At 43.5% G+C, this 12470-nt stretch overlaps 1 protein-coding gene across 1 annotated transcript in view; it reads left to right on the top strand.

The window, feature by feature from the left end:
• The window catches only part of FREM2 (FRAS1 related extracellular matrix 2), a 223922-nt gene that overhangs the window by 162630 nt on the left and 48822 nt on the right, over positions 1-12470 (top strand). Inside the window, exons 8-11 of the mRNA XM_030563843.1 lie at positions 1428-1637; positions 2293-2490; positions 5060-5224; positions 5322-5504. Coding sequence (XP_030419703.1) covers positions 1428-1637; positions 2293-2490; positions 5060-5224; positions 5322-5504 — 756 coding nt within the window. The remainder of the gene's footprint in view (positions 1-1427; positions 1638-2292; positions 2491-5059; positions 5225-5321; positions 5505-12470) is intronic.

A 12470-nucleotide genomic window follows, 5' to 3' on the forward strand; every position in this document is an offset into this window, starting at 1 on the left:
GGAGCTGGAGATGTACTGTACTCAGTCTGTTTCTAAAACATGGTGTTTTATGCTAAAGCGTTCTTTTGATGTGGAGAAGTCATGAAGAGTCCAAATATTTTTCCTAGATGGTTACATTGAGCAGGAACAGACGTTAGTGTTTAGTTACTGATATAATTTTAAAATACTCTTAGTTGTCATAAGCCTTCTTGTTATGATGCCCATGACAGGAAGACATAGAATCTGGGTTTAGCATTAGTATGCCTTTCCACATTTTTGTGCCTTCTCTTGGAAAATTAGATTATTAAGATGCCTAAAAACAATGTCCATTTACTTCATTTCTTAACTATTATTTCACGTGATCTGTTGGGTTTACCTCACCCTAAATATTGAATGCATTTTTGTTCCAGAAAAGCATAACAGCATTATAAGAGTTTACCACCGGACCATGTTTTTGGTTTTCACTCACTGGATAACCTGTTAAATAGGTGGGGGGCGGGGTTGTTTTTGTTTCCTTCAGCAATATGTGTAAGGGCTTTTCATCTCTTTATTTAAGAGTTTATTGGAGAAGTAAAACAGATTGTACTGTGATATCACAGCAAATGCACAAAAGTCCACTCTTTCACCTCAGACTTAAGTACCTTTAATACTCTGGAAACCAGACACCGTGTCCTGGTATAACCCAACATCCTGTCTCATTCACTTCTCTAGTTTTTTTTTTTATTCCTAGAGTGAACTGGGTTTTCTTATCTTTGACACTGAAGTGTGCCAGGCCCCATTTGACATGGTCTGGATGTAATTTAACTCATCTTGTCGTTCTCTTGGACTTTCATTAGCCTCTGGCCAGCAGGATCCAAAATCTGTTTGCCTTCCCTCTTCGCTACACTTAAGTTTCATTCGTGTTATATATCTCATCTGGATATCAGTAGTGTAATTCCTCTTAATCAGCCTCTTGGTTGTTCTGTTTTCCCTTTTTACATTAGTCACATAATTTGCTGCACTGTCCCCTAGAATTATAGGCATAATATTAAATCTTTATTCCAAAGAATCTCCTTCATTTCTGGGATTTCTCCCAGACCACTCTAGTTGGTCCCAAACTATAGTTTGCATCTCACATAATCTCTCATCTCTATAGGTTTTACATCAGAATAACTCCATTCACTTAAATGGTGTTATTCCTGATTTTCAACAGGGTAAGTGAGGTTAGAATCAGGCCTGCTCCAAATCCTTTCTAGGTAAGAAGCTTTTTGCTTTGAATGACCACAAAAGTTCTAGAGAGTTTTAAATGATAAAGTAAAAAATACTCCTTGACAACAAAAGAGATTATTACGTTTTTATGAGTTACTGTCATCAACTTCCTGACTTTAGATCCCTTATTTTCTTTAACTAAATGCTGTGAAAAAACAGTTCCATCAATGTATTCCATTTTATGTTGTTTCTTTGTGTAGCTGGGGTGGATTATGTAGGCATCAGTCGTAATTTGGATTTTGCCCCTGGAGTCAACATGCAGACTTTCCGTGTGACCATTTTGGATGACCTTGGACAGCCAGTATTAGAAGGAATTGAGAAGTTTGAGCTTGTGCTGCGAATGCCCATGAATGCTATCCTTGGAGAACCAAGCAAAGCCACCATCTTCATCAATGACTCAGTCTCTGATTGTAAGTATTAATTATTTTCACAGGAAGAAAAATGATGCTTGCAATGCAATAGATAGTATTCTTCCTTCTGAGTCTGTATGGAACCAATGTCCAGGCATGGTGTTTGGAAACACTACATTGCTGGAGTTGTGATCTTTCGGATGAGGTGTAAAATCAGGCTTCTGACCATTTGTGATCATTATAAAATTTCTGGGCCCTTACTGATCTACATGTACTCTCAGCTGGCTATAATTTTTCACTTCTTTTCCTAAAACCTTGGGGAATGTAGAAAATGTACATAAGGCCTGAAGATAAATACATTTATACTAGTTTTACATTTGCTAGTTGTAATTTTATAGACATAAATTGTAATATTCTTGATTTATACCAGTGTGAGGTCAAAATCAGGGCCATAGCTTTTAGTTCTATAAAGCAGTTGTGGTGAAATCCTGGACCCACTGAAGTCAGTAGACATTTTTCCATTTTCCATTGGGCCAGGATTTCACTCTTTGAATTGTGGGAAATGTGCTAAATATATCAGTTGCTACCTGGTGAGGAGTCTGCCACATCATAATCATATATAACATGGCACATAACATGATCATGTTAAAAGCAGTGGCTCTAGGAATTGATCATTTTGGATATTTTTTTCCTTCTTTTGTATGTGTCTGTCTAGTGCCTAAGATGCAGTTTAAAGAACCTATGTACATTGGCAGTGAAAATGATGGACAGATTTCTGCCATGATATATAGGAGTGGGGATATCCGCTACACATCTACAGTACGCTGTTATAGTCGGCAGGGTTCAGCCCAGGTAATGATGGACTTTGAAGAACGTCCTAACACTGACGATTCCATCATCACTTTCCTTCCTGGTAAGCTACAGTTCTTTGTTAGAATCTTTTATTCCGTCAGAGTTGGTTTTGCTTTAAATCATGTGTATTTTTTTCTCATAGCAAAGGCCATACAGACTGTTTGGGGGAACAAAGCTCTCTCTCCACAGAATAGGTTGAGCGTGGGCAGTGGCAGCACAGCATTCCTCACACCATCCTGCCTTAATCCTGAACTAGAGGGGGATCATCTATAGAGACAGAAGGGATATCCTTTTGCAAAGGCCCAGCCACTCATCCTAACAAATGGATCCCATTGCTGTGCTGCAGGCAGAACTGAATAGTAGGTAATATTACAAAGGAAACCCCCAGAATCTCTGGCCCCGTTAGACAGACCATCAGCAAATCCAGCTATCTACTGCTGGAAAGGGTAAACACCTTTTAACTTGGCATAGGGACACAGCTAAGCTAATTATTACTCTCTGAAATTTCTCCTCCTTCTTCCTACTTATTTCTTCTTTCTTAGTCTGCCTGGGTGACTCAAAATGTTGAACCCAGAAAAAAAACATGAGGAAATGGGGTATTACTTTGAGGGAAAAATTGCTTGAGTCCCTCTTGGGGATTATCAATCCAAACGTCCTTTTACTTGACTGGAGAACAGTTTCTTGCCTCCTCATTTTTATATGCTCACATTTTTAACTTCTGTTTTTTCCGAGCCCTAAGCAAGTTTTTTCCACTGTATGTAAATCTTATGATGCAGAGGACCTTCCTTCTTATGAAAGTACTCTCATGGATAAGTAACTGTTAAAAGATAGGAAACAAAGGGTAGGAATAAATGGTCAGTTTTCAGAATGGAGAGGTAAACAGCGGTGTCCCCAAGGGTCTGTACTGGGACCAGTCCTATTCAACATATTCATAAATGATCTGGAAAAAGGGGTAAACAATGAGGTGACAAAATTTGCAGATGGTACAAAACTACTGTGAAGAGTTACCAAAGGATCACACAAAACTGGATGACTGGGCAACAAAATGACAGATGAAATTCAATAATGATAAATGCAAAGTAATGCAAATTGGAAAACATAATCCCAACTGTACATATAAAATGGTGGGGTCTAAATTAGCTGTTACCACTCAAGAAAGAGATCTTGGCATCATTGTTGATAGTTCTCTGAAGACATCCGTTCAATGTGCAGCAGCAGTTAAAAAAGTGAACAGAATGTTGGGAATCATTAAGAAAGGGATAGGTAGTAAGACAGAAGATATCATATTGCCTCTGTATAAATCCACGGTACACCCACATCTTAAATACTGCGTGCAGATGTGATTGCCCCATCTCAAAAAAGATTTGCAAACTTGACATCATTAAATTAGTCTTGAATAAAGACTGGGAGTGGATGGGTCATTACACAAAGTAAAACCTATTTCCCCATGCTAATTTTTCCCCCTACTGTTACTCACACCTTCCTGTCAACTGTTGGAAATGGGCCATCCTGATTATCACTACAATTTTTTTCCTCCTGCTGATAATAGCCCACCTTAACTGATTACTCTCTTTATAGTTAGTATGGCAACACCCATTTTTTCATGTTCTCTGTGTACTGTATTTTCCCCTGCATGCATCTAATGAAGTGGTTTTTAGCCCACAAAAGCTTATGCTCAAATAAATTTGTTAGTGCCACAAGTACTCCTCGTTCTTTTTGCTGATACAGACTAACGCGGCTACCACTCTGAAACCTAGATATTTGCCTAGTTTTACAACAGGCTACAGAAAAAGCACTAATGAAGTCAGGACAAACTAAAATTTCATACAGACAATGACTTGTTTATACTACTCTATATACTATACACTGAAATGTAAGTACAATATTTATATTCCAATTGATTTATTTTATAATTGTATGGTAAAAGTGAGAAAGTCAGCAGTTTTCCAGTAATAGTGTGCTGTGACATTTCTGTATTTTTATGTCTGTTTTTGTAAGCAAGTAATTTTTAAGTGAGGTGAAACTTGGGTTATGCAAGACAGATCAGACTCCTGAAAGGGGTACAATAGTCTGGAAAGGTTGAGAGCCACTGTTCTAAATAGGCTTAAATCAGATAGAACCAAAAGTTCAGAGTAATCACTAATTTTAGGCCCATTGTTTTCTGGTTGTTCAACTTGAAACACATAGCTACTGATCTTCCAAGGTGACAGGCATCCACTTCTCTCATTGGAATCAGTGGGAGCTGAGAGCCATATGAAAATCAGTTGAACTGCCATAAATTAAAGTACCCAAAATTAGAGACTATTCTTTAAAATTTGGTCTTGAGCCTTCCTGTTTCTCATTTTCCACCTCTGAAAATGAGGATAATACTCTCCTACCTCTCAGAGGTGTTGTGAGATATTAACTGTACACCCATGTATATACCTAGTCTTACCATTATAGTAAATAAAAGTGTTGTTGCTGATGCTATTGCTAGTACTTTCATTAGTTATTTACTTATAAAGGGCCAGTACAGGTGCTTTGACCATAGAATTGACCTGTGAGTCCTACAGCTTGAGAGGAATGCCTGTAGTACATCTAGTAACAATGTAAAGTTCTGCATGATATTACTTTCTGCATGACGATTCCAGGTGAGACTGAGAAACCTTGCACCCTCATGCTTGTGGATGACTCTCTCCACGAAGAAGAGGAAGAGCTGCGTCTAGTTCTTGGCACTCCAAGAAGTGATTCCTCCTACGGTGCTTCTATTGGTGAACAAAATGAAACCCTGATAAGGATCAGAGATCATGCAGACAGTGAGGAGTTATTTTTGACCATACAAATATCATTTTGACCTTGATATTTAAAAGCTCTTTTGTGCACACTATTAAACACTGTTTTCTGTTATTACAGAGGCCATTATTAAGTTTGGTGAGACCAAATTTAGTGTCAGTGAGCCAAAAGATGTAGGACAGCTGGTGGTTGTAAAAATTCCAGTGCTTCGTCTGGGAGACACTTCAAAGGTTTCCATTGTAAGGGTTCACACAAAGGATGGCTCTGCCACCTCTGGAGAAGACTATCACCCTGTGTCAGAAGGTATGACGAGACTCTCCGGCTGTCATTCAGATCAATATCACATCCCATTGATTATTTCAGCCACAATTGTACGGTATTTAAAGGGGAAAAAATCACTGTGAACTTTTAAGCTGTTAATACTTTTTAGCTGCTTTCATTAGTGCCTTTTGCCTTTGGGATTAATAAGGCCACAGGAATGGAATTTCATATTTTCTATATTTAGCTTCCAATAATTTGGAGTTGCAGTGTATTCTCAGTAATTCGGAGAGTAGTCCAGCATATGAATGTTTTTAAAAGAAAGCATTACTGATTCTGAAGTAAGTATTCAGCAATGCAAAATGCTTTTGCCTAAACCAGTGTTTCTCAAACTGGGGTCACTGCTTGTGTAGAGAAAGCCCTTGGCGGGGCGGGCCGTTTGTTTACCTGCCCCGTCTGCAGGTCTGGCTGATCACGGCTCCCACTGGCTGCGATTCACCACTGCAAGCCAATGGGAGCTGCTGGAAGCGGCGGCCAGTAAGTCCCTCAGAGAATGTGCACCTCCTCAGAATTTCTGTTTACTTCCATGGCTTTCCATGGTTATAGTGCCCACAGGGCCGCAAACATCCTGGAAACTTATCTGAAATAAACTGCCAGGCTAATAGAAGGGATATATGAATCCTTTGTGTTAACTGTTAACATCAAAAGACTTCAAATTTTTAATCAACTTTGTTTATTAATGTGCATAGAGATAAACAGATTAATCTCCTTTAGCATTCTGCTTTGAAGGCCTGGGATGGTTTCCTGCAGCCATTTTTCATCTCAGACAAAATTCTACTTTGGGATCATGTAGCCATTCTGAAGGTGCCACAATCATAATGAAACAAATTAATCCCTGATGTAACTCTGTTATAGGGAAGTCAGTGAGTTTACACCAGTGATGAATTAGGCTCATGATGGCAAGTTTCAAGCAGGTGTTAGATTTCATTGTGGAGGTGCTGAGGGCTGTGGGCATTCCAATTGCTTCTGGAAAACTATTCCATAGACATTTTGTGGGGGCACAGCTGCTTTCCTCGCTCATTACTAATGAATAATGGCTCCCACCTGTGGAATTCAGCAGCAATCCAGTGTTGTTGTTGGGGGCTCTAAGACTAGGCTTTGTCTTTTAGCTCAGTCCACTGGATTTTGTGCCTCCAGCAGTGGAAAAAGATGGCGGTTCAGTTTCTTCAGACCATTTTGTTTTATAATTTTAATTCTTATTTGTTTTCATGCAGTAGTGACTTCATTTCAGCTTCATGCACCTCTCCCGCATCTCCTGAGGTGGAGAATCAATGGACTACTGAGGTTCTAATCCTCTGTTTTCTCCAGTACAACACCTCTCAAGTGGGCTGTCTGCTTCGCTGCAGAGAAGCCCTGCAAGCATTGAGCCAAGTCCAAGGGGCAGCTTTCTGGGAGATTCAGAGAGCAAACGGTGCCCTGCTTCCTCCTCAAGCCATCAAACCTTACTGTCATGGGATATGGTCTTGAGAGAGTGAGCTATGCCGTGATGCCACAAGCCATCAACCCTCACATTGCCAGGGCACAAGCTGGAGAGAGTGAGCTATGCCTGGCTGCCACAAGCTATTGGCCTTCACACGACCAGGAGGTTGGTTTTGAGTCAGGCAGGCATGTAAGGCCTCAACCCTCTCCTGAAGCCATGATTCCAAAATGAGAAGCTCAGCCAGGAGCATGAGGATTCCTGCAGAGAGGGGAACCCCCTCACAGCCATCTCAGGGGAAAGTCTTGCAAACTTCAGAGAGTTTGAGTCTGAAAAAGGCAAAATCAAGTACCCCCTTTGCAAAGCAGCAACCTGAATTGTTCACTTCCACAACTCTATGTGTGACGTATCTGAACAAAAACAGACATGGCTACATGGGTTCAGACCAGTGTGTCCATTGAGTCCATTGTTGTGTCTGTGACAGTACCAGTACTAATTACTTCAAAAGAAGGTTGAAGAAACTATGTAGAGAGCAGTCATGGTCCTCACAGGGGAAATCTCCTCCTACCTCCCATTAGAGGCTGGCTTATTACTGAAGCAGGAATATCTATACCCTTCCAAAATTAGGAAGTGACCTGAGGTCACAATTTCTCCTCAGCAGTGGAAACAATGTCCTGGGAAGGGGAATAGAGAGCTGAAATCCTTCTCCTACTCCTCCAGTGATGCAGAAGGCACTTCAGACTTAATAGGCAACCAAGGAACCTCCATTGCACCTGCAGAAAACACCAGACCACTTAAAGCAGGGACTCCTTCATCCAAACATGATGACCTACAGTAACAGTTAACGGGAGAGAAGTGTGGTTTGACAGGGCTATTCAGTTGGCCTCATCAGTACTTTCTGGTACTGCGGGCAGAACTCAACCCAGAAATTTCAGTTGCTGATCTGGTCAAATTTACATTTCTGGTGCAAGGGGAAACTGAATACTCTTTGCAAACAAACTGCCTCTTGTCTGTATAGTGACAACGTATTGGGGCCTTGGCCTCCCAATGCTACCAGAATATAACTAATACTAGCAACCACCACAGTTCTTGTGATCTCAGCTACTCTAGAGTTGCTGCTCTAGGATGGCTGATTGGAATCCTACAACTAAACACCACAGAAAACGGCATAAAAGCCCTAGTGGTAGTTTTTAGGCAGAGATATCGCTCTCCTCATCTCAGGATCATCAGGTGTCAAGATTACTTAGAGTGACAGATTAAACCTGTGGCTGGCCTTTCTAGTCACCTCCAGCATGGCAGTGGGGAGCACCAGCCACTAGTTGCATGGAGGTGGGAGATCACCGTGCAGCCCTCCATCCCCTCAGGACAGAGACACGGCAGTGAGGCTGCACCCAACCCTGACACAGTATAAGGGCCGGGTCTTCCCCAGAAACACTGGGGTCCTGTCACTCTGCATTCGGCACACCAGGTGGGCAGGCAGGCTCAGCCCAGCAGGATCCAAGTGTAAAGGGTCTTAGTGTGGGGAGATCCAGGTGTGGGGTGAGAGGTTTCTGTGTGGGGCAGTCTGGGTGCAGGCGGCTCAGTGGGGGATCTGGATGCACTTCTCTTCCCCATCCCATCTCACTTCCCCATTGCCCCCTTCCCCATCCCCTTCCTTCATCAGTGCCTCTTTTTCTCAGCCCCACCCTACCCCCTTGCCCTGTCCCACCATGGACACTCACTGTTGTACAGAAAGCAGGATGACTCCCAGAACACAGAAGGGAAGCGCAACAGGCACTAGAACCCAAGAGGCTGAATCCGGCTGCAAAGTCAGCAGAGCCAAGCGGCACCCTCTTTCAGCTGGGCAGCTCTGCGTTTGCAGAAATGTGGAGGGGCAGTGCCAGATGACCCTGTGTGCCCCCCCACCACCTCACTTCTGTTTGGGGGGGGCAGTGCCCCCCCAAACTACATCCATGCACATCCCCAGGCCCCCACTTCAAGTAGCTTCCCTTTGCTGCCCCATTACTTTCTGCAGGGAAGCAAAGAAATCTGCGGGGGGGGACACAGTGGTGCAGAATTCCCCCAGGAGTAGCTGTTGCAACGAGGAATAGCTTATTCTTTTAACTCCAGAAAATTTTTTGGTTTAGGTAAGTTCTTTCTACAATTCCTGAAAATTAGTTCTCCTGTCATTTTGTTTTAGCCCATAATACTCCTGTGGAAGGTGATGGCATGAATGGATTTCTAAACGGATATTTCAGGCATATGGAGTACACATGCCACTCACTTTTACCCTGTTCATCTCATTCTGTCCAAAATGCCAAGGTCTTAGGGCCTAAAAGTTGCTGCAGGCAAGATGTTAAAACACTGCACAAGTTGCTATATTAAGCAACTGAGAAATTACTTGGTGAGACAGAGTCAAGGCTCTCTCTGCAAGCTCCCTGGGATCATTGTGGGGAAAAGGATATGAGCCTCATCTGAGGAAGATTTACAAAGTAGGTTTCTGTTCCTCTGCAGAGATGTCTTATTGGCAGGAAGCTGTTGCTAGGTTGGTTCCATATAATTCTGTAATATACAAAGTTCTTACTCTATATTATGAGATAAGACTTCTTTTTGCACCTATTATCCTACTCTAATAACAGTTTAAAAACTCTATTTATCCTTTGCTTTTTTCTTTCTGTGATTCACTGCTTGCCACTTCCCCTGAAAAGAGGAGTGAGGAGAAAAGCTGTGCAGCACAATGAGGAATTTCTTAGCTGAAAATTCCCTTTCTGCTAGCAGTTTCTCTCCTCATTCCACCTACCCTGGTAGTCTGGGAAATGACCAAATGCTAACAATCAGGTGTTGGAATAGTTCTGTCACTTTGGAAGAACTCTTCTGGTGACCTGAGCTGAAGAGCAGGATTTGGTCCTGGAGCCTCCAGCAAGAACACTGGACCCCCTCAGATTTCCACAGGTGGAAGGCAGTTACCCAGTGATAAATGAGGAAAGAAGCTTCTAACAGAAAGAAAACTGTCAAATAAGAAATGTCCCATTCCGGTTGCTGAGTGGGATGTGTTTCTTGCACATAAGAGTTTCACTCATCTGTCCTCTGATGCAGAGGAACTTGTATTATCAGCTGACACTGACCCCATAAGCCTTACCCTGCGCTCGCTTTCGTCTCTGTGGCCTGGTCTACAATACGCATTTAAACCAATTTTAGCAGCGTTAAACCAATTTAACGCTGTACCCGTCCACACTACGAGGCCCTTTATATTGATATAAAGGGATCTTTAAATCGGTTTCTGTACTCCTCCCCGACGAGAGGAGTAGCGCTAAAATCAGTATTACCATATCGGATTAGGGTTAGTGTGGCCGCAAATCGATGGTATTGGTCTCCGGGCGGTATCCCACAGTGCACCACTGTGACCACTCTGGACAGCAATCTCAGCTCGGATGCAGTGGCCAGGTAAACAGGAAAAGCCCTGCGAAATTTTGATTTTCATTTCCTGTTTGCCCAGCGTGGAGCTCTGATCAGCACAGGTGGCAATGCAGTCCCAAATCCAAAAAGAGCTCCAGCATGGACCGTACGGGAGATACTGAATCTGATTGCTGTATGGGGAGAGAAATCTGTGCTATCAAAGCTCCGTTACAGAAGACGAAATGCCAAAGCGTTTGGAAAAAAAAATCTCCAGGCTACACAGTGCTGCGTGACAAGCATAACGGGAAGCCAGAGACTCAGATGGAGCCTCACGGAGGGAGGGAGGGGGTACTGAGGACGCCAGCTATCCCGCAGTCCCCAGCAGTCTCCGAAAAGTATTTGCATTCTTGGCTGAGCTCCCAATGCCTGTAGGTTCAAACACATTGTTCGGCGTGGTTCAGGGTATAGCTCATCAATTTACTCCCCCTCCCCCACGTGAAAGAAAAGGGAAAGAAATCATTTCTTGACTTCTTTCAATGTCACCCTATGTCTACTGAATGCTGCTGGTAGACGCGATGCTGCAGCAGTGAAGAGAAGTATCCGCTCCTCTCCCCTCCCCGGTGGAAGACGGTGCAGTAGGACTGGTAACCGTCCTTCTTATCAACCCGTGAGTCCTCCTGGCTGGCTTCAAGTGAGGCTGGCCGGGGGCGCCTGGGTGAAAATAGGACTGACTCCCGGTCATTCCCAGTAGATGGTACAGAACGGCTAGTAACCGTCTTCATCATAGCAACTGGGGGTTGAGCTTCAATCAGCCTCCTCCCTTTCATGTGAAAAGAAAAGATTCTGGACTGTCATAGCAGTGGGATGCTGGGCTCCTCTCCCCCACACTGCTTAATGTCCTGCCTGGACTATCATAGCAGCTGGAGGCTGCCTCCCCCTCATTTTATGTCACTAAAAACTCAGTGTTTCTTATTCCTGCATTCTTTATTACTTCATGACACAAATGGGGGGACACTGCCACGGTAGCCCAGGAAGGTTGGGGGAGAAGGGAAGCAACAGGTGGGGTTGTTACAAGGGCACCCCCCATGAATGGCATGTAGTTCATCATTTCTGCGGGATCTCACACAGAGCAGCTGTACTCTCTGATACACTGCTTCTCTAGTACATTTGCCCCATATTCTAGGCAGGACTGACTCTATTTTTAGAAACCATAAAGGAGGGATTGACTCGGGGAGGCATTCCCAGTTTTGCTTTTGCGCCCCCGACCGATGTCAGCCAGGGGCACCCATGATAGCAGCAGACAGCACAGAAGGACAGATAACCGTCATCTCATTGCCAAATTACACTGGCAGCAGAAGGTGCAGAACGACTGTATAACCATCTCTGCTATCATGCAAAAGCAAATGAATGCTGCTGTGTAGCGCTGGAGTATCGCCTCTGTCCGCGGCATCCAGTACACATATGGTGACTGTAAAAAAAAAAAAAAAAAAAAAAAAAGCTGAACGGGCTCCATGGTTGCCGTGCTATGGCATCTGCCAGGGCAATCCAGGGAAAAAGGGCGCAAAATGATTGTCTGCTGTTGGTTTCCCGGAGGAAGGAATGAGTGACGACATTTACCCAGAACCACCCGCGACAATGATTTTTGCCCCATCAGCCACTGGGCTCTCAACTCAGAATTCTAAGGGGCGGGGGAGACTGCGGGAACTATGGGATAGCTATGGAATAGCTACCCACAGTGCAACGCTCTGGAAATCGACTCTAGCCTCGGACCATGGACGCACACCGCCGAATTAATGTGCTTAGTGTGACCGCGTGCACTCGACTTTATACAATCTGTTTTATAAAACTGGTTTATGTAAAATCGGAATAGTCCCGTAGTGTAGACGTACCCTGTGCTGTAAACCAACAGAGTCGTTTGACTTCTGAGGGAAACATGCTACCACAGAAGAAGCAGGGACAGAACACTGTGTGTCTGCCACAAATCCCCAGCCCTTCGCAAGTGTTCTATGATCCAGAGGATTTCCTCATGGATTTCACATCTGTGGATTTAGAGAGTCCAGCCCATTAAGTGGGAGGGACAAACCTTGCATCCTTGACTGGATTATCCCAGGGAAACTCCACAAGCCAAAACTCAGTATTTTCTTGGTCCTTACACAGTA

Source organism: Gopherus evgoodei, chromosome 1, assembly GCF_007399415.2.
Source record: "Gopherus evgoodei ecotype Sinaloan lineage chromosome 1, rGopEvg1_v1.p, whole genome shotgun sequence".
NCBI classification, from domain to species: domain Eukaryota; kingdom Metazoa; phylum Chordata; order Testudines; family Testudinidae; genus Gopherus; species Gopherus evgoodei.